Raw genomic sequence first — 19,201 nt, 5'->3', positions numbered from 1 at the left:
TCTCCAGGCAACATCCATGAAAAGGGTGAAAGCATGAGGAACGGAAAATTCGGGGTTTAAATATTCCTTGTGAGAGTGGAATGTTTCATCCCGCAATCGCCTTGACAACCGATAGGGACCGCCGTGCAGATTATCGAGCCATACCGGTTTCGTCCCAATCGTAGACACGTGGTGCTTCCCATCGTGGCTCGACAGTGGAAAGTCGAATGCAACATGTCGCAAAATAGCGACTTGTTTCGATCTTTCAAGGGGTGTCTGAATATGCAACAAGCCATGCTCTATAATACAACGCACATGCACCTTTCCATTCCGTCCGGCTGGGTCCAGATACGTAGAATCGCCACCGTGCCAATATTCTAGTAGATCTCATCGAAAGGCCGTGTATCCTTGAAACAACTATCCCATACTTCATTGACCGCTCGTTCCGCCATCGCCTTATCTGCGCAGTTAGGATTTGCTTCTACGGAAAGGACCGCTCGGCGTTTTACACATGCCTGCGGGTTGGTCGAAGAATGAGGGTAATCAGGTTAGAGTAGGAAGGGGGTATGTAGACGAAGGGCTGGGGGCCTTACCTGATGTTGCTTGGAGAATGAGTAGAAACCTCTTCGAAGCTCCCGGGTCCATTTGCAATCGCCCGACAAGTTTGCCGATCGGATCTACCACATTCCGACGCGATCTTCAGCGAGATATCTCCAAGGATTAGGTCATCATTCAGCGCGGCTCACCTCGCTACAAGCATGATGTCGCAAATTCCCCCAGTCCACTTCGAACCGACAATGGTCGAAGGCGTGAATCATCTCGTGTACGATGGTGTCCTCCATATGTCTCTTGCTAAAGAACCGATCTTGACAGAGCAGGATCCCGTGATCCGGTGAGAAACCTCCTGATCTTGTCGGTGGACATGGGTGGCATTGGATAGAAGCTGCTGTGAATGGGCAGCCGGATAGGGTGAGGTGCTTCATCATGAAAACAACCGCAGGACCTGCGATCCGAAGTCAATGCGGATCAGACCAGCTTCTCGAAACTTGCTTGCCCTACAGTCCTAGGCATCTGCAAAGACCCACTTGACTTCATCAACCCCGTCTTCCACTTTTCACACTGATTCCAATCTCCCTCGAGCCTCTCCTGAGCTAGTCTTTCGTCCCGGTGCTTGGCCTCGACCGGGTTCAAGCCGAGTCCTGTCAATTGTGCGAGAGATGACCTCCACTTTTCGAATGCGGTCTCGGGTTGGGTCGATGGGCCTGCGGCCGGCGTTGTCGAGGATTCCATCGGGTCTAGAGCCATTGTAGATTACCTACTTGCCTGTATGCGATAGTATTACAGTGGACTGTGCTCTGATGGATCAAGGATGGTCCTGATGACAGCGAGGAAATGCAAGTCCAGAGCAAGTAGCTGCTAGCTGCCCAACTTCTCGTGTTCTTGACCCGAGACTCGTCGCTCACCGATCTGTCCAACCGGGATGTCCCTCATTCATGCATGCGCCCATTCAAACGATATCATCCTAGCTCATCTCATCTTCGAACAGTCTCTCAATCCACACTTCCTCGTATCTATCGCTCTACACCTAGCCAAGATGACCACTATCCCCTCTCGTCTCGCCTCCGTATCCGCCATCTCGGGCACGCAACAGATCGCCCGACAGCGAGTCAGGGCTCTCTACCGAGACTGGTACCGATCCGTACGTCCGCAATCGCTGGTCTACTACCATCTCCCTTCTATGAATACAAAATAATCTCACCATTCTTACAACTATAGGCACCTCAAATCGTTTCCCTCTATGCGCTCAACATCTCCCCCTCGATGATCCGTGAAAAGAAGCGAGCCGACTTTGAGCGACACAGGGGGATCACCGATGTCAACGTGATCGACATGTTGATCTTCAAGTCGAAGCAGGAGTACCAGGAGACGATGAACTGTTGGAAGACCGAGGTGAGTGTCCAAAGTCCTTGACACAGGTTGGAGGTGTTGCCGGCACAGCGGCTAGGCGAGACGGATGGGTAGAACGAGATTGAAGCTGGGGGTGGCTTCGGGCCTGTATTCCGAACACAAGTTGAGACTGATAACCCCTTTTCAACTTGTCAGGCCCACGTGATGAGCTGGTTCAGGAAGCACGAGGTGAGAGCTCGTATTCCACCAACCATGGGTTACCCAAACTTGCTAACCTACAATAAACCCCATATTCGTCCGACTTCACAATCGCCTTCATTCTGTTGTTGCTCATCAGACCGCTGGTATGTCTGACTCCAACATTTGTGAATTACTATTCGCGGACCAGATATTTATAGAGCTTGAAACCTGTCACTTTAAAAGCCCCTCCTACGACTTTCATGGACAAGGTTCGTCTCACAAACACGTGCTCCACTTCGACTATGAGGATAACATTGACTGACAAGACCGTTCATCGCATCATCCTAACCCATCTCATCATCATCAGTTTTTGGCTGGCAGGGACGATCCGCAGGTTCTTTTGCCGTGGCAGGCCGAGAACAACCACTAGGGGTTTCCTCTGCGTGGGGCTTGTTCTTGGTTGATGATTACGGGATGTTCTGCGAGAGGGGGCAGACAGAAAGGGATGTAATGGTCGTGGTGGTATACGGATGGGACGACATCTATATGTATATTCGTGGTTTGCAGATATGGTGCCGAGCATGCGGAGGTGTGTTTTGGTGGTGCGTGCTTATGTTACAGTGTTCTTGGCTCGGGGTTCTCGGGTGTTCCGGAGCGACTTTCTTCGTGTACCCATCTCGAGGGCTCTGGTCGGGCGCCCGGGGGCCTAGTCTATACCTGAATTTTCTTCAACAACTCGCCAATCTCCTTGCCCAGCGCCTTCTTATCCTTGACCTCCCCCTTGGTCACCCCTTGCCAGAACCTCTCGAGGACCTTTCCGGTGACGCCCTTGGACTGGCGTTCTTCCTCCTTGAGACCGGAGACGATGCCACTCAAGATCTGGGTGATGGCGGACGGTTCGAGCGTTCGGGGGAGGAAGGAGGAGATGAACTCGATCTCTTTGGATAGGGTTTGGCGGTTGGGGTGGTCGGCGGGGTATGATTCCGAGGCTTGTATCTGAAGTCGAAGTCAGCAGCGATCAGCTCTTAAGTTCCGGGCTGGGCACATTGAAAGCTGCAAAGTCGAGAGAGGATGGGACTCACCCGCTTGTCGACGGATCGACGGAGGACGTCGATGACGGTATCTTCGCTCGCCGCGGCGTTGGGGTCGGATTGCGATTTCTCGTGGTAGGTGATGTCCGACATGACAGCCTGCCAGTACCGGGAACCCACATCAATTATGGATAGTCCGGCACATGGCATATCCCAGAGATTTAAGAGAGCGAGTAGCGTGAGGTTGAACAAGGGATAGGAGGAATCGAGGAACGGTGAGTTTCAAAGTCGATCATGGTCAGCTCGCTCCAACCTAACCTGTCCGAACTCGAGATCAAAAAGCCTCGCTCACCCTGATGGTACCCGCCGTATCCTTCTCCTTGGCCTTCATCGCCGTCTTGAGCGCGGCCTTCAATCTCGACCGGATATCCTCTTGTAATGTCTGCTCGTTGAGCAGGACAGAGGTTGTGGAGATGAACCGTTGGACAGGGGGCACATTTGCCTGGATGTTTCGGGTCAGTGTGAAGGGCAAGGTGGTACGGAGGGTGGTTGTGCGGAGCATCCTGGTCAAGTTATATACGATCAAGGTGAGATGATAGTTGTCACTTGGGGTGATGGGAATTGGCAGTAAGATACCCCCTGTAGCCTGTAGCTTGTAGATCGTACGTACTAGATCGTAGAATATGTAGAATCAAGGTAGCAGGTAGCTGGTAGAAAGTGCTGAGCCGGCGGTGATTACGGCAGATTCACCACCGGAACCTTTTTTGAGGGAAGCGTTCAAGCGCGTCTTCAACTGTCCAAGGTAAAACTACTAGGTACCAGAATTGATCTCAGATAGCCACTGGCCACTGATCACATGTACACAGGCTATATGTGTTGAGGTTAGGATGAAGTAGCCTACTTTTTCAGCAGTAAAGTCCGTGCGTTGGCGTTACCGTCATGCGTGTGAGCAGCACTCGACTTGTCGCCGCCGAAAGAGGAGGACCGCTTGATCTCACGGGCGATTTGCCATGCAGACTGCGCAACCACGCCGAAACACACATGTCACATAGGCCGGCATAGTCATTCAACTGCGTTATCCTTGAGCAGTTCCAGATGATTGGAAGCTGCGGTTTGATCTGGGGATTGAGACGATCTGCGTCTTGATGCTGTTCACTTCCCGTCCCGCGTGCCGGCGCAACTCTCCCGCTCGCTCTCTCCCTTCCTCAGCTTGATCCCGCGCGCCGGAAGGTCCTCCTCGTTCTTTCGTTGATACGCCTTAACCACCCTACTTATCATCTCAAAGGGTCGATCCCGCTCCCTAACATAAGATCTGTTTCATAGCTGCAGCTACACCCAGGGCCAAAGAGATCTCTGGGCAGTCAAGTAGGCGAAACAACCTCGATCACGTCCATCAAGAGCTCGCCGCGCCAATGTCCTCGGGTAACCCTCCATCCACGCGAACTTCTAGCTTGCAGCACCAGCAGCAGCAGCCGTATCAGTCTCAGACGTCTCATCATCAGACCCACTACCCTGCAGGTCCATCAATCAGTACCACCACGGCGGCGATATCATCAGTACCATCACCACCCGTCACATCGTTCTCGGCAGCGCGTCCTCCGATGAACGCTTCACACAGAGCCAACTCGCATCACTCGTCCGAGTCCGACGCATCCGTCTATTCGAGCACGAGTCAACTTTACAAGCCCAGCGATTACAACAACGCACAGTTCTATTCGTCTTCTCAGGAATCTAGTATCGTCAATCAGTTCATGAGCCCGCCGGATTTTGCTCAGGATCAACGTTTGTCGGATCAGGAGATCATGCTGGACGAGCCGACTCAAGGTGTATATCAACAGCAGCAGCAGCATCAGGCAACGAGATACCCAGGACAGGGAATGATGGGTGATCTCAATAATGGGAACGAATCGGGAGGCCAATCACTGGAAGAGAATCTGGACAGTTACATGGCGGGGCTCCAAGTACAAAACAGACAGGGAGCATCTTCGAGCTCGAACCCGTTACCGAACGTGCCTTCCCCCTCGTATCAGAACCAAGCATTCGACTCGACATATCCCTCCAACCCGAACTCGAGCTCGAACTCCAGCTCTCTACCGTCACTGTCTCCAAGCCGACCAGGGATGTTCTCTCCGACCCAGACCCGGATGTCATCCACCTCGACGTCTTCCCAAGACCTGGACGCCGTCTCGCCAGGCAACCCGAACATCACCTCGGGGAAACGCATGACGGACGACGAGATCTTTTCCTCTTACACCCAAGGCCAACTTCCTGGGTCAATGTCGACTTCTTCCCCGCACTCCTTGTCGTTCTCGAAACCCCTTGAAGAGGAAAAGATCGAACCGACGAACAAGCGGGAGAGGGACTTGCAGTTGGAGGAAGAGAGGCAGAAGCGAGGCAGCATGGGAAGCGTGAGGAGCGAGATGACGGCCATCCCTTCTACTTCCAATACGGCCGATTTCGGTCTAGGTTCGGGGTCGGCGTCAGGACAGAATGATACCAGGACGACATTGGCGTCCTCGTCTTCCTCTTCTCCTCCAGGTCAAACGCAGACGCAAATGCCGAGGTTGCAGGAGGTCGAGATGATCTCCCCTCCTCCTATGGTCAACCGACAGAGCTCGGGCGGAATGGCGGGTCTGGTCGCTATGGGAGCGCTGGATGACAAGGGGAGGGAACCGATCACTTTCGACGAGGGGTTGTTGAGGGCGTTGTGCGATTCGCCGGTGAATAGCGATCGGGTCTACTCAAAGAGACATGGTTTAACGCCGGGCTGAGATATTGTTTCGACAGTACGCTCTGCAACTGATTACGGAGCGCATAAAACAAAGTATCGCTTCATGTAAAGTGAGTCATCCCGCCGCGAACACACTTCTGATCTCGAGCTAGTCCCTCAAGATGTAGGTGTAGGTGACTGATGCATGTGGTATCATAGCAATTCGCCGCTTTCCTCCGGTCCCGGTCGGAATTGGAAGATAAGTACGCGAGAAGCGGGTTGGAATTGAAGAGGATGAGCGATGATAGTTATGCAAGGGGTTATTGCAAAGCCGGGTGAGCTGCAATCAATGTATTCGCAGAAAGAAGCGAAATAGGCGACTGATGATGAGGGCTGCATGGATCGTTGGTAGGACGTTTGTCCGGGCGTACAAAAAGTCTTTGGACGTGCACGAGGCATTGGCGCAGAACCGGTCGAGGTTCGCCTCCCGGCTGAACGAGATGAGCGAAGAGCTTGTCAACCTGGCCAAGGAGGGGGAGCGGCTAAGAAAGCTTGTACGTATGACGTCGAGGACTTGCGCGCGCAGAGAAGTTGACTGGATCTGGACCTGCCCCAATAGCACAAGGATAACGGGGCACGGTATGAGAGGAATGTGCAAGAGGCTGAGATGTATATGGAGAAGGTCGGTGGCGTGATGAAACCCCTCAGGATCGACGCGGGTGCTGAAATATGGGCATGTACACGTCGCAGGCAAAGAGCAGATTCGACACCACGGCAGAAGAGTTGGAACGGATTCTCATCGCCAAAGAAGGCGAAAACGTGCGTGACAGCGGGAACATGGTCTCGCCGGGTTCGTCATCACGGGACAAGCGTGGATTGGGCAAGGCCATGGCCAAGGGAGGGATGCTGTTCAAGAGCAAAGGGCCGGCACAGATGCAGAGGCAAGAGGACGAGGTCAGGCAGAGAATGAACTCGGCGAGCGAGGTGTTCCGGAAGGCTGTGCAGAGCAATCAGCAGGCAAAACAGGAATACTTCAACTTGCACTTGCCAAAGATCCTTCGGGTGAGTCTCGCCTGCAAATAACAGACTTTCGCCCTACTCACTCGCTGACGACCGGGTTCCCGTTCAGCTGCTTAAAGAATGCGCCGACGAGATCGATATGGGCACGCAGTATCATATGGCCCGATACGCGTATCTCTACGAGTCGACGATATTAGCGGATGCTACTGCAGTGGCGCCTGCGTTGCCGCAGGACTGTGAGCGCGCGTCCAAGTCGGACTTGTTAGCGATTGTGTAGCTGACTTCATACGACTGCGTTAGCTATCGGTCTCCGGGCAATCGTCGAGACTATTGACAATCGAACAGATTTTACCAAGTATATGCAGAACTACAATGCTGCTCGCGGTCCTGTAGCAGCAAGAGCTCCAAAGAAGGATGGACCGTATGAGGACGGTTTCGTAAGTGCTCTCTGCACCTAGATTGGAAGCTAAAGATGTCCTGACCATCAGCCTACCATTAGATGCCGGCACTACCACCTCACGTACAAGCGTCCCAGATGGCCCAGACGCAACAGTCAACAGCTAACAATGGAGAATCTTCTCAGCTACCTGCTATACCGGGCGCTTACAATCCTGGCCCACCGGCAGTATCAGGCTCTACATTCGGAGTCGAGCTAAGCGAACAGGTCGTCAGCGAAGGCACAGAAGTGCCAAAGGTGGTCGAAAAATGTGCTCAGGCCATAGAAGCATACGGTGAGTGACAGCAGGCTACAAAAATCGTGCTGTTTGAAGACTGATTTAGGTCTACAACCAGGTTTGGATCAGATGGGTATCTATCGGCTGAGCGGAACGACCTCGAAGGTGCAACGGCTGAAGGCAGCTCTAGATGCCGGTGAGGATAAACAATTTCGCTTGTTGATGGACAATACTTACACGATGACGACGGTATGCAGACCTGGACGCGGTCGATGTCATGTCGGACGAATGGAGCGGCGATATCAATGTCGTAGCTTCAGTTCTGAAACAGTGGTTCCGCGAGCTACCGGAACCGTTGCTTACGCATGCACTTTATCAAGGCTTCATTGACGCTGCTCGTGAGTCTATGCCGACCCTTGTCTTTACACTAGGCCATTCTCATGCAGACGCTGTTCGACTCGCTAGGTTACGACAATGACCGGTTACGGCATATCCGACTGCACGAACAAGTCAACGAGCTTCCGGACGCCAACTATGCCACGCTCAAATTCTTCATGGGGCATCTCGACAAGTAAGCGGAATTTCTCAATATCCTGCGCGACAGATTGGTTGACCAAACCATTTGCCTTGTTACAGAATTCGGCGGAAAGAATCTGTCAACCAGATGTCAGTTTCCAACTTGAGCATTGTCTTTGGGCCGACATTGTTGGGCGCCCCTGCTAGTATGGGAGGCATGAACCTGGAACACATGTCGTTCCAGTGCAAAGTCAGTATCAGATCCCTCAATCGTAGCGGTGGCATCTTCGCTCACTCATGCTGAACCTCGATCGATAGGCGGTAGAAACGATTCTGGAACGGTACAAGGAGATCTTCGTGGAGGAGGAGGAAGCGCCGGCCGCTTGATCCGTATGAGGTTGAATTGAAGGAGAACGTTAGCTAGTGTACATGTTCCCTTTTTACAATAGCGTTGTAGATGTCGACAGATGACGGAGAGTGCATCTTCCTTGTTGATCTTGAGACCAGGACTACTGGTCATCGGTTCACAAATCTCCGCAGTTGGTCATTCCAGGTCGAGGTCGATTTGGGTCGAGGTTGTGGCGTTCCGTGCGAATCGATGTGGTAGCAGTTGACGAGATGGAATTGAGATGCGCAATCATGAACGCGGCCATGGTACAAAAGGAGTCCGAGACCTGGGCCCAGAACCTCGCTGCGGTACGGGGCGCTTGATTCGAAGATCCGTGACTCCATGAACCGAATTGTAGGGTCGTGTTCATCCTGGAGATCGGCAAGTATGCGCCGTTTGAGGTCCGAGATAGGCCACGGGTGAACACCCTCTTGTTTAATCAACAGCTTGATACCTGCTTTGTGACTGGGGTTCGGCCAACCATAAGTAGCAGATTCGAACCTGCTGCCGATCGTGTAGAGGAACCCGACACACAAGGTTGTAATGATCTCCTCGTTCTGTTACAACAGCTTGAATATCTCTGACGTAAAGACCGTATGCGTGAACCTGTCCCCATATGCCTTGACAAGGAAGGCCGAGATCTCGATAGGAATGAAGAGGTGTATTGGGACCGATCTCGGAGATGAGACGTTGGAGGGGAGGACGCTCCTCTGCGCTTTGCGAGAGGGGGGATGCTGCATAAGTGAGGTAGGCCTGTTCTATGAAAGAGGATCAATCGCGTTCGCCAGATGCGCCAAGTTACCTCTCCAAAGGTTGACTTAAGTTTCCGAAGATGGGATCCGATCCTGCCATGAGCACAAAGGGCAACATGGGGATGTGATAGACTCGCATTCAAGTACCGACGTTTCAACCAAATGCTCCTAGGCGTCGCGACGCAACAAGCGCTTGACGACCTCCACTTCTTTCGGATTTGCTCCCGCTCGCTCCAGGGAGATCGTCGGCCGCTGACCGGTGCCGGTGATCGACCAACATCACCAGCTCGAGCTCATCGTTCAGGGGTCATCTGGGTGTGCTGTTGTGTTTTAGCCCCTTGCCAACTATTGCGATCATACCCCCAACCTTCTTGCTAGATTCCTACTAATTCAAATCACCATGGCCGTCATCGATAACCTCAAGAACGCCGTCGCGGGAAGCACCGGACCCGCTTTTGACAAGAACAACATCACCGTCATCTTTGTCCTCGGTGGACCTGGTGTCGGTCAGTGATAGATCCAGGTTCAAGCAACTAAGGGCTATGGGAGCTGGGGTTAATGTGGATTTGGAAATCTTGTAGGAAAGGGAACTCAATGTGAGAACTTGGTCAAAGACTATGGCTTTCAGCACTTGTCGGGTAAGCGTAGAACGGTTAATCAGCTAGAGCGAGTCAAAAAGCTTATCAGAGCTCTTAAACTCCTTGTCCTCGACAACAACCTGGAACATCTATTCTCGATATCCTCTCTACCTATTGGTTCCTCTCTACCTGTTGTTTCCTTCGTGTTTGGGAATGATGTGGATGCCAGCTGGAGACCTGCTCCGAGCCGAGCAAGCTCGTCCTGGTTCGGAGTTTGGCGAGATGATCTCTACCTACATTCGGGAGGGTAACATCGTCCCCATGGAGGTCACTATCAAGGTCAGGATCTATTTCCTCCATAAATGCATCAGACAGTACCTGGTGTTCGTCTGCTTGCATGCTGTTGACGTCGGCTGGTTTTACACGCTCCCCCTGACAGCTCTTGGAGAACGCCATGAGAGAGACGATCAACAACCCGCCCAAGTCTGTCGGGTGGGAAGATGGAAAGGGAAGGTTCTTGATCGATGGTTTCCCAAGGAAGATGGACCAGGCCATCGAGTTTGACCGATCTGTGAGTTTCAACTCGATTCGTTGCAGTTCAACTCCACGCGGACGCACACGCAAAGACTTCTTCTGGTTGAGGATGCCGAAAGAGGAAGGAGTTAACGGTGTTGACGTCGTGTGGGATAGACATGCGAATCGACCTTTGTCCTGTTCTTCTCGTGTACCGAAGAGGTCATGCTCGAGCGACTGATGGGTCGGGCCAAGACGAGCGGTCGGGAGGACGACAACAAGGAGAGCATCGTCAAGCGTTTCCGTGAGTTCACATCCGCGAATACCGTGCTCTTTTGGTGGGATACAAGCTCAAACGTGAGGGGTATCGTCTTTTGTGGCATGATAGGTACCTTCACGGAAACCAGTATGCCTGTCGTGGACTACTACCGAAAGGCTAACAAGGTCGTCGAGGTAAGTTGCCCTTGAGCTGGACGCTTTTCGATCATTACTCCTTGCGGACCTGGTTGATCACATGCTTGGTATACTATACAGGTTGATGCTACCGACAGCATCCCGGCCGTCTATGCCAAGGTCAAGGTTGCGGTCGATGCGGCATTGGCAGCCAAGGTGTCTCTTACCGGTGTTGACACCTCTGGTTCCCAGGTCGGCAAGCAGGCCGTCAACATCTAAGCTTGTGATAGGTCTCGAACTGATGGCCGCCGTTCACACGCACGGATGTGATGAAGCTAGAAGAGGATAGAGATGGATTGTGCTTAGGTTGAGACGTGCGTGTATACTCTCGAGGATGGCTCGTTAGATGAGGATGTATCGAAGAGAGAGAGAGAGAGAGATCGGGAAAACTACTTCCGAACAGGATCCGGAATTTGCTCCCGTCCGCCCGAGGTTGCGTGCCAAGCAAGGACATGAAAGATGATGATGAATGTCGGCGCACGAGCCTCGATCAATCGACATTCTTCATTATTCATTCCAACTCCAAGAGCTAGACTGATACGATACCACTTGGGTCCATTCTCATGTCATGAGCTCGCTGAATGACGTTGAATCGACCGCTTCAGCCATGCGGGCCTCAAGCTATGCCCGCCGTTACGTCCATCGAAGGATCAAGGGAATCGCTACGGTGACGAGCGTTGGCCTCTTGATATTTTTCTTCCTCTCTTACCGCCTGGTATCAAAGGACGGAATATCTCGGGCGGATGAGGATCTGTTGCAAGAGCTCGAAACCCAGTCAAACGATGCACGAAGACAGGCCATCGAAGCGGCGCTCGATGCGCTCGAACTGGCCCCCGATGATCCGGATCCTGAGACTCTATCCTCAGCAGAAGATTATTTCCCAGAGATCGACCCGTTCTCTCTTCCTCCACCCAAAATCGAGGAGTTCCCCTTGGACCGATATACGTACATTTATCCTCGGCCACCGACAGAACCGGAAGAACCAGAACCCTCGATCCACCGGCCGTTACCCGAGGGCAGTTTTGTCGAGACTTGGGAGAGCCCAAGCTGGTTCGACCCCGAAGGAGGAGGGCAGAACGAGTTGCCTCGGGTACAGTACGACTTTAGCCAGAACGAGGAGACTGAGGAGGAAAGGACTACGAGGGAAGAGAGAAGGGATGCTATCAGACGAGCGTTCGCGTATGCCTGGCAGCAGTACAAAGACAAGGCTTGGGGTATGTACCGATATGAAAATTGGGTGTTCTCATCCCGCCATCTAACTTCTTATTGCTATGAATTGTGTCAACATCCAGGTCACGACGAAGTCAGACCGGTCAGCGGGGTAAAGTCGAATCCGTTTCAAAATTGGGGAGCTAGCATAATCGACTCTCTGGAGACACTCTTGATCATGGGTCTAACAAAGGAATACGACCTTTGTCGCAAACACGTGAACATGGTCGATTTCCGACTAGTCAACGGAAAAGACTGGGCTTTTGGTTATCGACCGAGTCCTGAACTGGAACGGACCCCGGGCATGCCGGAATGGTGGTTCCACAAACAGCGCGCCGGTCGGGATCAGTTCGCCCACATTGCCAGTTTCGAGATGGGTATCCGATACCTCGGGGGTCTCATCGGAGCCTACGACCTGTCTGGCGACGAGCTCATGCTCGACCGGGCGAAAGAGCTGGGCAAGATCTTGGGACGCGGGTTCGACTCTCCCTCGGGGCTCGTGCTCGGCCGTTTCGACGCCGGTAGCGACCAAGACTGGTTCATGTCTGGCAGAGTCTCGCTGGCAGAAGTCGGAAGCATGACGCTTGAACTCACTCGTCTGAGCCAAGTCACGGGAGATCGATGGTACTTTGATCGAGCACAGCGGGCGATCGATTATCTCGATCAGGTCGTCATCCCCCGTGCGGACATGACACCGCTCTTGCCCGCAGCTTTCGATAGTCAGGTCGAGCGTACCAACCTGCAGGTGCAAGGGGAATACACGTTCGGGGGAATGGGTAAGAGGAACCAAACAGCTTCCGATGACCGCATGCTCATATGCTTCGAACCCGCAGCCGATTCATATTACGAGTACTTGATCAAGCAACATCAGCTAGTAGGAGGTGCTACGGATCAATATTCCAGGATGTATGAAGCGGCGATTGACAAGGCGGAAGAAAAGCTCTTCATGGACCTCGATGTCTATCCCGGACGCAACCTCATGGCGAGTACCTCTTTGGCCCGGTTCACAAAGCAAACAGGATTCTGATATTGAGCGTCGGATCTTGCTTGCAGACCATTGGAGCCATCAACCACGGCATGAGTAAGTTGTCGAGGTATAGTCAATCGTATATTTGCAAATCTGATCGTTCTTTGCAGAACAACTCGTCCTCGAGCATCTGGTATGTCCGGTTCCACGAGCCTGCGAAAATAATCTAATGGTGCTGAATCTCCCGTTTATGCAAAGACTTGTTTCGCAGGAGGAATGCTGGGGCTTGGAAGTCGCCTTCTGGATCGGGCGAGAGACATGTAAGTTGCACCAGCTGCTCAAATCGAGCGTCGAGACATTGAAATCACTCGAATTCGGCAGGGCATATGGCCAGCGCCTAACCCAGACTTGCTACTGGGCAGTGAGTTCTAACGCTATCCTTTATTGCCACTACCTACCAAAAACATATTATCTACAGGGAGCCGCAACTGTCAGCGGTTTACAACCCGAAAAAATATGGTTCCATACTGCAAGCGAGCCATGGGCATACCAAAATATCACAATACCGCTTGGCGTCTACAGCAAGGAAGGAGAAGAGGAGGTTCTCGTCAAGGAGATTCTACGAGGAAATCCCCCTGGCTTGAAAAGTGGAAACCGTGTGTACATCGGAAGACCTGAAACCGCAGAAAGCGTCTTCTACATGTGAGTTACTTGCACGACGGCAGCTATATAGGCAGGTGGCTGACCGGCAACCATTCAGGTATCGCTTGACCGGCGACAAGAAGTGGCAGGAGAAAGGATGGAGAATGTTCACATCGTGGATGGATAGTTGTACGGCGGGTGCTGGATTCTCCAGCGTTTCAGATGTTAGCGTGTATCCGCCTCGGTTGGCAGATAACATGGTCAGTCCTGGCTTTCATCTCACATTTCATAGATCTAGGCTCATGTCCGAATTTATGTAGGAATCATTTGTCTTCGCTGAAACGCTCAAGGTTTTTTACTCTACGCATCTATGTCTTCCTGTCCTTTAAACTAACCGTACTACACCTTAGTACTACTATCTGCTGCAGTCGGAGCCAGATCTCATTTCGCTGGACGACTACGTCTTTACAACTGGTCAGTCAACCTCTGTATGATTGCTAGAGATGCTACAGACTAGGCCGTACTTATCTCATCCGCTCTGGTGTCGACAGAGGCACATCCGTTACTCTTAAGGAATCGACGACCGGGAGTGGACGGATTCTGGGACAGACCAGAAGAGCCAGACGCGGATCTCGGCGAGCGTGCATTTGGGACGGATGCTCAATTATGGGAGCGACACGATGTCAAGGCGAAAGAGGCTGTAAGGCTTGCCAAGCTGAGGCAGCCACCGCCCGGGAACGGTGGTGGGAGAGGTGAGCCGACTTCAAATCAGCAACCGCAAGCAGATACTAAGGAAATTGGAGCCGAACAGGTATGGGAGGCGGCGCTCCACCTGCTCCTCATGCTCCCGTTGTAAAGCCCCCGCCAGAGAGGCCTTTCACGGAGAAGCCTGCGGGAGACATGCTACCACCTGACAGATATGAAGTTTGGTAGTCAAGATAGAGTCTCGGAAAGGCTTCAAGGAGCTCAGATCCTTGCATTTTACTGTATAATCTAGACATAGCATGTCGTACATCAGAGCTGTATCATAATAATCAATTTCATTTTCGATCGAAGCGTTTGCACAAGGGAAAACGTGAACAATGGAGATGTTGCGGCGCCTCAATCGCCAAGGTCTTGAAATGGAGACAGGCGATCGTGAGTGACGGCATTGTGGTACAAAACAGGATATCGCCCGAAGCCTGGTTATACCCTATCATCCTTGCCGCCCCATAGCTTACTTGTGTCTCCGAATGGGTCAACAGAACGAATAGCTCTGTTCTTGTACGAGCTCTTCAGCCTACCGCAAGGAGGAGAAGCACCCGCCCAATTCCTATACATCTGACTAATAATGGCTACATGATTGATCGCTACATGGTGCTGTACTCATACACTTTTTGGAAACCAGATATAACCGAATCATCCGCTCAATCATCGTCTATGGACAAGTTCGAATTACGCCGCCCCTCAGCAGCCGCAGAGCTACTAGTAGCCAGCAGTCGCTGAAGCATCTTAGTTATCTGCTTTTGTTGCTGTTCGATACTGTTCAATTTGTCCTGCATCGCGTGTATGTCCGGGCGCGCTTCCCTGGTGATTAGGTCCTCTTCAAGAGCGCTTGCAGTAGCGATCTGGTCCTTGTCCGGCATAGTACGAGAGTTGACGGGAGAGAAGGAAACTCGCTTGCCTGAGGGAATCGTCTGCAAAGGTGCTGGAGCACTGGGCATGCCTGACAGGGATTTATGCCTGTAATGATCGCCAGCAATGATGGGCGGATTGGCGAGAAACTGGGTTCCGGTTTGACCCAACGATGCCGACATTGCCGAGCGATGCCCAAGGACCCTAGGAAGGTGTGGCTCGGGCGGTGGCGATCTCACGAATAGCCGTGCTAACGGGCTAGGCTCCATGATGCTCCCTCTGCGCTTCCTTGGTGATAAGCCGGATGCGAGGGCGGAGATGTCGATGGCTCGATCGGTATTGGGCAGAGAGCCTCTCCGCTTTTTCATTGCGTCCGTCCCGCTAGGTGAAGCGCCCATACTAACTGGTATGGTCGCCGATCGGGGCATAGCTTCTGGAGACAGCCTGGGAAACGGTACTAGGGAGGTGTCTCCCGTTGTCGCTGAGGCCGCTGCCGGCTCCAAGGTTGTTGAGGTTGCGCTGGGCCGCTTGTCATCGTCCGCGTCGCTGGTTGACTCCTCTTCTTCCTCTAGGGCGCCTTCATCATCCCAACCTCGATAAAAGTCGCCGATCTCCTTCTCAATCTCGAAAACGATATCGATATCACGGCCAGCTCCAGCGAAACTGTCAAGTCCGGTCGTATCCACCACTAGGATGTAGCAAGAGGTAAGTAGGAAGTTACGTCTGTCCAACAGACTGCACCGGACACACCTCCATTCCACAACCTTCTCGGCCAGGTTCCCACGTTTCGGTCAAACCATCTTTCGATCCGTTCATCAAGAGGTACGGGATGGTATTTCTGGCGTTCGTAAACGGCGATGGCGAGTAAGATCGGGAATGATGTAGCCCGAATCATGAACACTTCGAGATGCGAAACAAATACAGTCAGCGCAAACATCGCTTGCAAGCATGTCGGTCCGTCTCACCGTTGACCTTGTGAAACCTGCACATTATGCTCATCAGCTCCGCCACATGGAATACAGATAACATGAACGCTTACCAGCGAGGGGTCAAGATGAAGGATAAGGGAAACATAATAATCACTGCGAGCAGGTTGAACGGTAACTGATAGCTGAACACGGAATCTGACGCGAAAAACGTCAGTCCTTTCTCTCGGGCTTCTTCCGGTCAGCCGATTGTCTTACCTGCTTTGACGTATTCCAAGGTCGACACTGCTCGGCGGAACATGGACTCTGCTGCAGCATCTGCGTTGATGTGCGCGAAGGTGTTACTCAAGATCGCCACCAAGACGGTCAACAATAATGTATTTGCGAGACAGGCGAAGGAGACCTAGTGACAAACCGCATAAGCTCTTCTTACCGTTGTGAAGTAGAATCAAAACGTAACCAACCATGAGAATAGGTCCCAGGATACGGTGGAACTTGTACGCTGATCGAAATCCGGTGGCATCCAGACCGAAGTAGACCTGTGTCGCAACCAGTACCGACGTTCAGTCTCGAAACGCCGCTCCACTGCCAATAAAATACTCACCTCCAACAAGTACCATCCGATCTGGGACCAAGAGTATTCGCCACCGCCCAGGGTCCACAGAGCATAGGAGAACCCCAAGAAACAAAAGGTCGCGATACTCATCAAGACTGCGAAGGTGAAGATGAATGACCTTAGGGCAGGGTTCGGAGAAGGATACTCGTCCGAAGAAACTGACTGAAGAACTCGCTCATCATGCTCCTGCTCACTCGTAGTGGCGTTAGCGCGCGGTGATAGGCTCAAGGTGAATCGTTCAATTACCTTAGACTCAGAATCATGAGATTATTGCTCAACGTTACGAAAGCCAGTCTAGGGAACATCCCGACGGCACCTGGTGAATTAAAACCACTGTGAGCTCAAGAGACCTACAACTTCAGTTTCAAACAGCTTACCCATCGCTAGGAAATCAGTACTGAGTTCTCTTGCCCATTCTTCCCCATGTTTGAGACCGTACATCCTCAGTACAAGATATACCATGTAGATGAGGATGAAGGCGAGATCGAATCCGTCTGACCAGATTGAGACTTATCAATACCCTCCGTATCATCCCTGATTCAAATCAGAATGCATTGAAACTCACTCCAGAGATTGGCCGCGAATACTGTGCCGAGACAGGCTCATTAGCGAATTTGGCGTGGCAACCATAGCTTGGGGAAGGAACGTACCTCTCAAACCATGTTCCCGCATCGCGGCAAGCTTGTCCAAAGTGAACCCTACTCCCAAACTCTATCAGCCCCACGGATCCCCGTCATTCAGTAAATAGTACGAAGAGTGCTTTACCTAACGCATATACGATGAATAACGATTCCCGCACGTTCACCTTTTTCTTATTGAGACCTTCCAGTGCTTGTACGTAGAGGACGAAGAGGATGATAAAGTTGGTGTATTCCAGGATGGCCCGTACTTTGGGCACTTTCAGGCTGTCGAGGGGCCGTCAAGGAATCAGAAAAGCGAGGTGGTATTGACATTACAGAGGAGGTAGACTTACCGATAATGATCCAGGAGAGGCGCTTTGTGAGGGTTGTATATCCGGATAGGTTTCTTCTTGTAGTTCTGTTTATACGTTTCCAAGATTACTTTCAGTTTGCGAAAACACGATCTTGTTCAATTCCGCCGTCTGACTGACATCTGAGATCATCGCATGCTGGCTGACGGCATGGTAGATAACCTTTCCGCTCCATATTCCCTCTGTTTGGACCAAGCAATAAACATCATCATGACCATCAGTACCGATATCGACATCTCAATTTGCTACCTGACGCTGTGCAACTCACCAATAACCTTTTGGGCACTAGGACTCCGGATGAACCTCTTCGCGTTCCCCAAGATGGCCATTTCCAAAGCGTTTCCCGCGCTCTCCGCCAAGTCCTCGTCGTCATCTCCTTCCTCCTTGGCCCGTTCGATGACCGCCGGGGAAGCTCCTTGGAAGAGTGCCCAGGGGATGAGGAGGAGGTTGGACAACGCTAGTGTACGTTCTGACCAACCGCCTGTAACAAGGTGAAGATCCAACAAAAGCAAGTTTAGCCTTGAAAATGCGACTTCATCCTAGCTACGTCCGCAACTATGGTCATTACGCACGAAGGACCCGGATTGCAAGAATCTCGCATAAAGACGCTCTCGTCATCGACAGAGTGTTGATGGACAGCTGAGTCGCATCTTTGAGAAACTGTACTCGATTGAGAAGTAGACAGAAGACTGCAGGGATATATCGAAAGCCATATCAGTACCATGTTCTAGCATCGTCTTGACATTGTCAGCTCGACAGTTTGGCTCACTGATGGCGTGGTTCTCCATCGAGGCGTATTTCTCCGTCAGAGGTCTGAACATTCGGCTCTAATAAGCGATCAAGACCGTCAAAGGAATGTGAGGGAGGCGATAGGACTTGCCTGACGATAGTATAGGTCGAATCGGGTGCGAGCAATTGATCGGTAGTCAACGGAGTATCGATATGGCTAGTAACATCCACACGAATGAGATGTATCAAGGCGTAGACTTGTGTCTTGAAGATTGTGAAAGCAAGAAGAACAGACATCAGCAGATGAGAGATGCTAGACTATACGGATACTGACTCACGTTGGCCAAGGTATCTGATGATGGCATCAACAGCGGCATCCGCTCCTCCTCGTCGTTCTGCCTCAGACCAGGCCTCGGTGTGGGAGGCGGAATTAGGTAAGACATGGTCCTATCGTCAGGCCTGGAGAGGTTCGGTCGAGGCATCTTGGAGTGGAAACCTCGATGAATCGGTCCTGTAGCCTGCAGTCGAGCTGAAGGAGTTCAATTGGGTGTAGCGATCACAAGAAGCTGCTCCTCGATAGAGAGAGCTCGGAAAGTGGAGGGCGTTCGTGCAGGTCGTCGGGGTCGTTACGTGCCGAAAGATCCAGGCCGGCGAGGTCCTCGCGATCGATTGTTACAGTTTGAGATACCTCCCTGTTTCTCTACTACTAGCTTTCGTTGATCATTGGGAGTAGGTCGACGTTGTAGCAAGATGATGACCCGATGTGCCAAGATCAAGAGGGGAATATGACGATCGATGGGAATCG

At 52.0% G+C, this 19,201-nt stretch overlaps 7 protein-coding genes across 7 annotated transcripts; 4 read left to right on the top strand and 3 right to left on the bottom strand.

Annotated features, from left to right (window-relative positions):
• Nucleotides 1–234: 234 nt before the first annotated feature.
• HD553DRAFT_316071 (peptidase M76 family-domain-containing protein) lies at nt 235–1,338 on the bottom strand. Its single transcript, XM_046180569.1, has 4 exons — nt 1,065–1,338; nt 726–982; nt 573–656; nt 235–494 (listed from the first exon to the last, which is right to left on the bottom strand). The coding sequence occupies exons 1-4, from the start codon at nt 1,282–1,284 to the stop codon at nt 357–359; spliced, it is 699 nt and encodes a 232-aa protein (XP_046034533.1). The 5' UTR covers nt 1,285–1,338; the 3' UTR covers nt 235–356.
• Nucleotides 1,339–1,531: 193 nt separating this feature from the next.
• On the top strand, nt 1,532–2,637 carry HD553DRAFT_316069 (uncharacterized protein). Its single transcript, XM_046180568.1, has 6 exons — nt 1,532–1,678; nt 1,756–1,929; nt 2,083–2,115; nt 2,225–2,231; nt 2,311–2,336; nt 2,435–2,637. The coding sequence occupies exons 1-6, from the start codon at nt 1,574–1,576 to the stop codon at nt 2,495–2,497; spliced, it is 408 nt and encodes a 135-aa protein (XP_046034532.1). The 5' UTR covers nt 1,532–1,573; the 3' UTR covers nt 2,498–2,637.
• HD553DRAFT_316063 (Yqey-like protein-domain-containing protein) lies at nt 2,638–3,758 on the bottom strand. The gene is made up of 3 exons (XM_046180567.1): nt 3,451–3,758; nt 3,150–3,257; nt 2,638–3,063 (listed from the first exon to the last, which is right to left on the bottom strand). Exons 1-3 carry the CDS (start codon nt 3,658–3,660, stop codon nt 2,779–2,781), a joined length of 603 nt encoding a protein of 200 aa, XP_046034531.1. The 5' UTR covers nt 3,661–3,758; the 3' UTR covers nt 2,638–2,778.
• Nucleotides 3,759–5,740: 1,982 nt separating this feature from the next.
• Nucleotides 5,741–8,405, top strand: HD553DRAFT_275278 (Rho GTPase activation protein; the record flags this gene model as incomplete). Its single annotated transcript, XM_046177895.1, has 14 exons — nt 5,741–5,818; nt 5,886–5,939; nt 6,028–6,143; nt 6,221–6,362; nt 6,428–6,490; nt 6,559–6,870; nt 6,938–7,064; nt 7,129–7,265; nt 7,328–7,559; nt 7,621–7,698; nt 7,760–7,900; nt 7,968–8,073; nt 8,139–8,268; nt 8,337–8,405. 14 exons carry the CDS (start codon nt 5,741–5,743, stop codon nt 8,403–8,405), a joined length of 1,785 nt encoding a protein of 594 aa, XP_046034530.1.
• A 1,153-nt stretch (nt 8,406–9,558) lies between these two features.
• HD553DRAFT_275399 (UMP-CMP kinase) lies at nt 9,559–10,921 on the top strand (the record flags this gene model as incomplete). Its single annotated transcript, XM_046177900.1, has 7 exons — nt 9,559–9,664; nt 9,740–9,796; nt 9,966–10,075; nt 10,176–10,307; nt 10,427–10,553; nt 10,638–10,702; nt 10,784–10,921. The coding sequence occupies 7 exons, from the start codon at nt 9,559–9,561 to the stop codon at nt 10,919–10,921; spliced, it is 735 nt and encodes a 244-aa protein (XP_046034529.1).
• Nucleotides 10,922–11,212: 291 nt separating this feature from the next.
• Nucleotides 11,213–14,575, top strand: HD553DRAFT_88343 (putative mannosyl-oligosaccharide 1,2-alpha-mannosidase). Its single transcript, XM_046184568.1, has 12 exons — nt 11,213–11,916; nt 11,995–12,687; nt 12,745–12,893; nt 12,965–12,992; nt 13,049–13,071; nt 13,137–13,198; nt 13,260–13,580; nt 13,639–13,780; nt 13,841–13,870; nt 13,931–13,994; nt 14,072–14,272; nt 14,332–14,575. Exons 1-12 carry the CDS (start codon nt 11,271–11,273, stop codon nt 14,451–14,453), a joined length of 2,481 nt encoding a protein of 826 aa, XP_046034528.1. The 5' UTR covers nt 11,213–11,270; the 3' UTR covers nt 14,454–14,575.
• A 155-nt stretch (nt 14,576–14,730) lies between these two features.
• On the bottom strand, nt 14,731–19,140 carry HD553DRAFT_316054 (uncharacterized protein). Its single transcript, XM_046180566.1, has 20 exons — nt 18,735–19,140; nt 18,548–18,660; nt 18,437–18,480; nt 18,240–18,356; nt 17,936–18,148; nt 17,788–17,849; nt 17,650–17,714; nt 17,442–17,581; nt 17,327–17,374; nt 17,242–17,262; nt 17,054–17,170; nt 16,923–16,992; nt 16,840–16,862; nt 16,665–16,771; nt 16,525–16,599; nt 16,319–16,463; nt 16,174–16,258; nt 16,100–16,116; nt 15,885–16,034; nt 14,731–15,822 (listed from the first exon to the last, which is right to left on the bottom strand). The coding sequence occupies exons 1-20, from the start codon at nt 18,876–18,878 to the stop codon at nt 14,927–14,929; spliced, it is 2,652 nt and encodes an 883-aa protein (XP_046034527.1). The 5' UTR covers nt 18,879–19,140; the 3' UTR covers nt 14,731–14,926.
• Nucleotides 19,141–19,201: the final 61 nt, after the last annotated feature.

The sequence above is a fragment of the Filobasidium floriforme genome (assembly GCF_021052385.1).
Source record: "Filobasidium floriforme strain CBS 6241 chromosome Unknown HD553scaffold_19, whole genome shotgun sequence".
In the NCBI taxonomy this organism is placed as follows: domain Eukaryota; kingdom Fungi; phylum Basidiomycota; class Tremellomycetes; order Filobasidiales; family Filobasidiaceae; genus Filobasidium; species Filobasidium floriforme.
The sequence above is the reverse complement of the archived record's forward strand: the minus strand, read 5'-3'. Positions and strand labels throughout refer to the sequence as shown.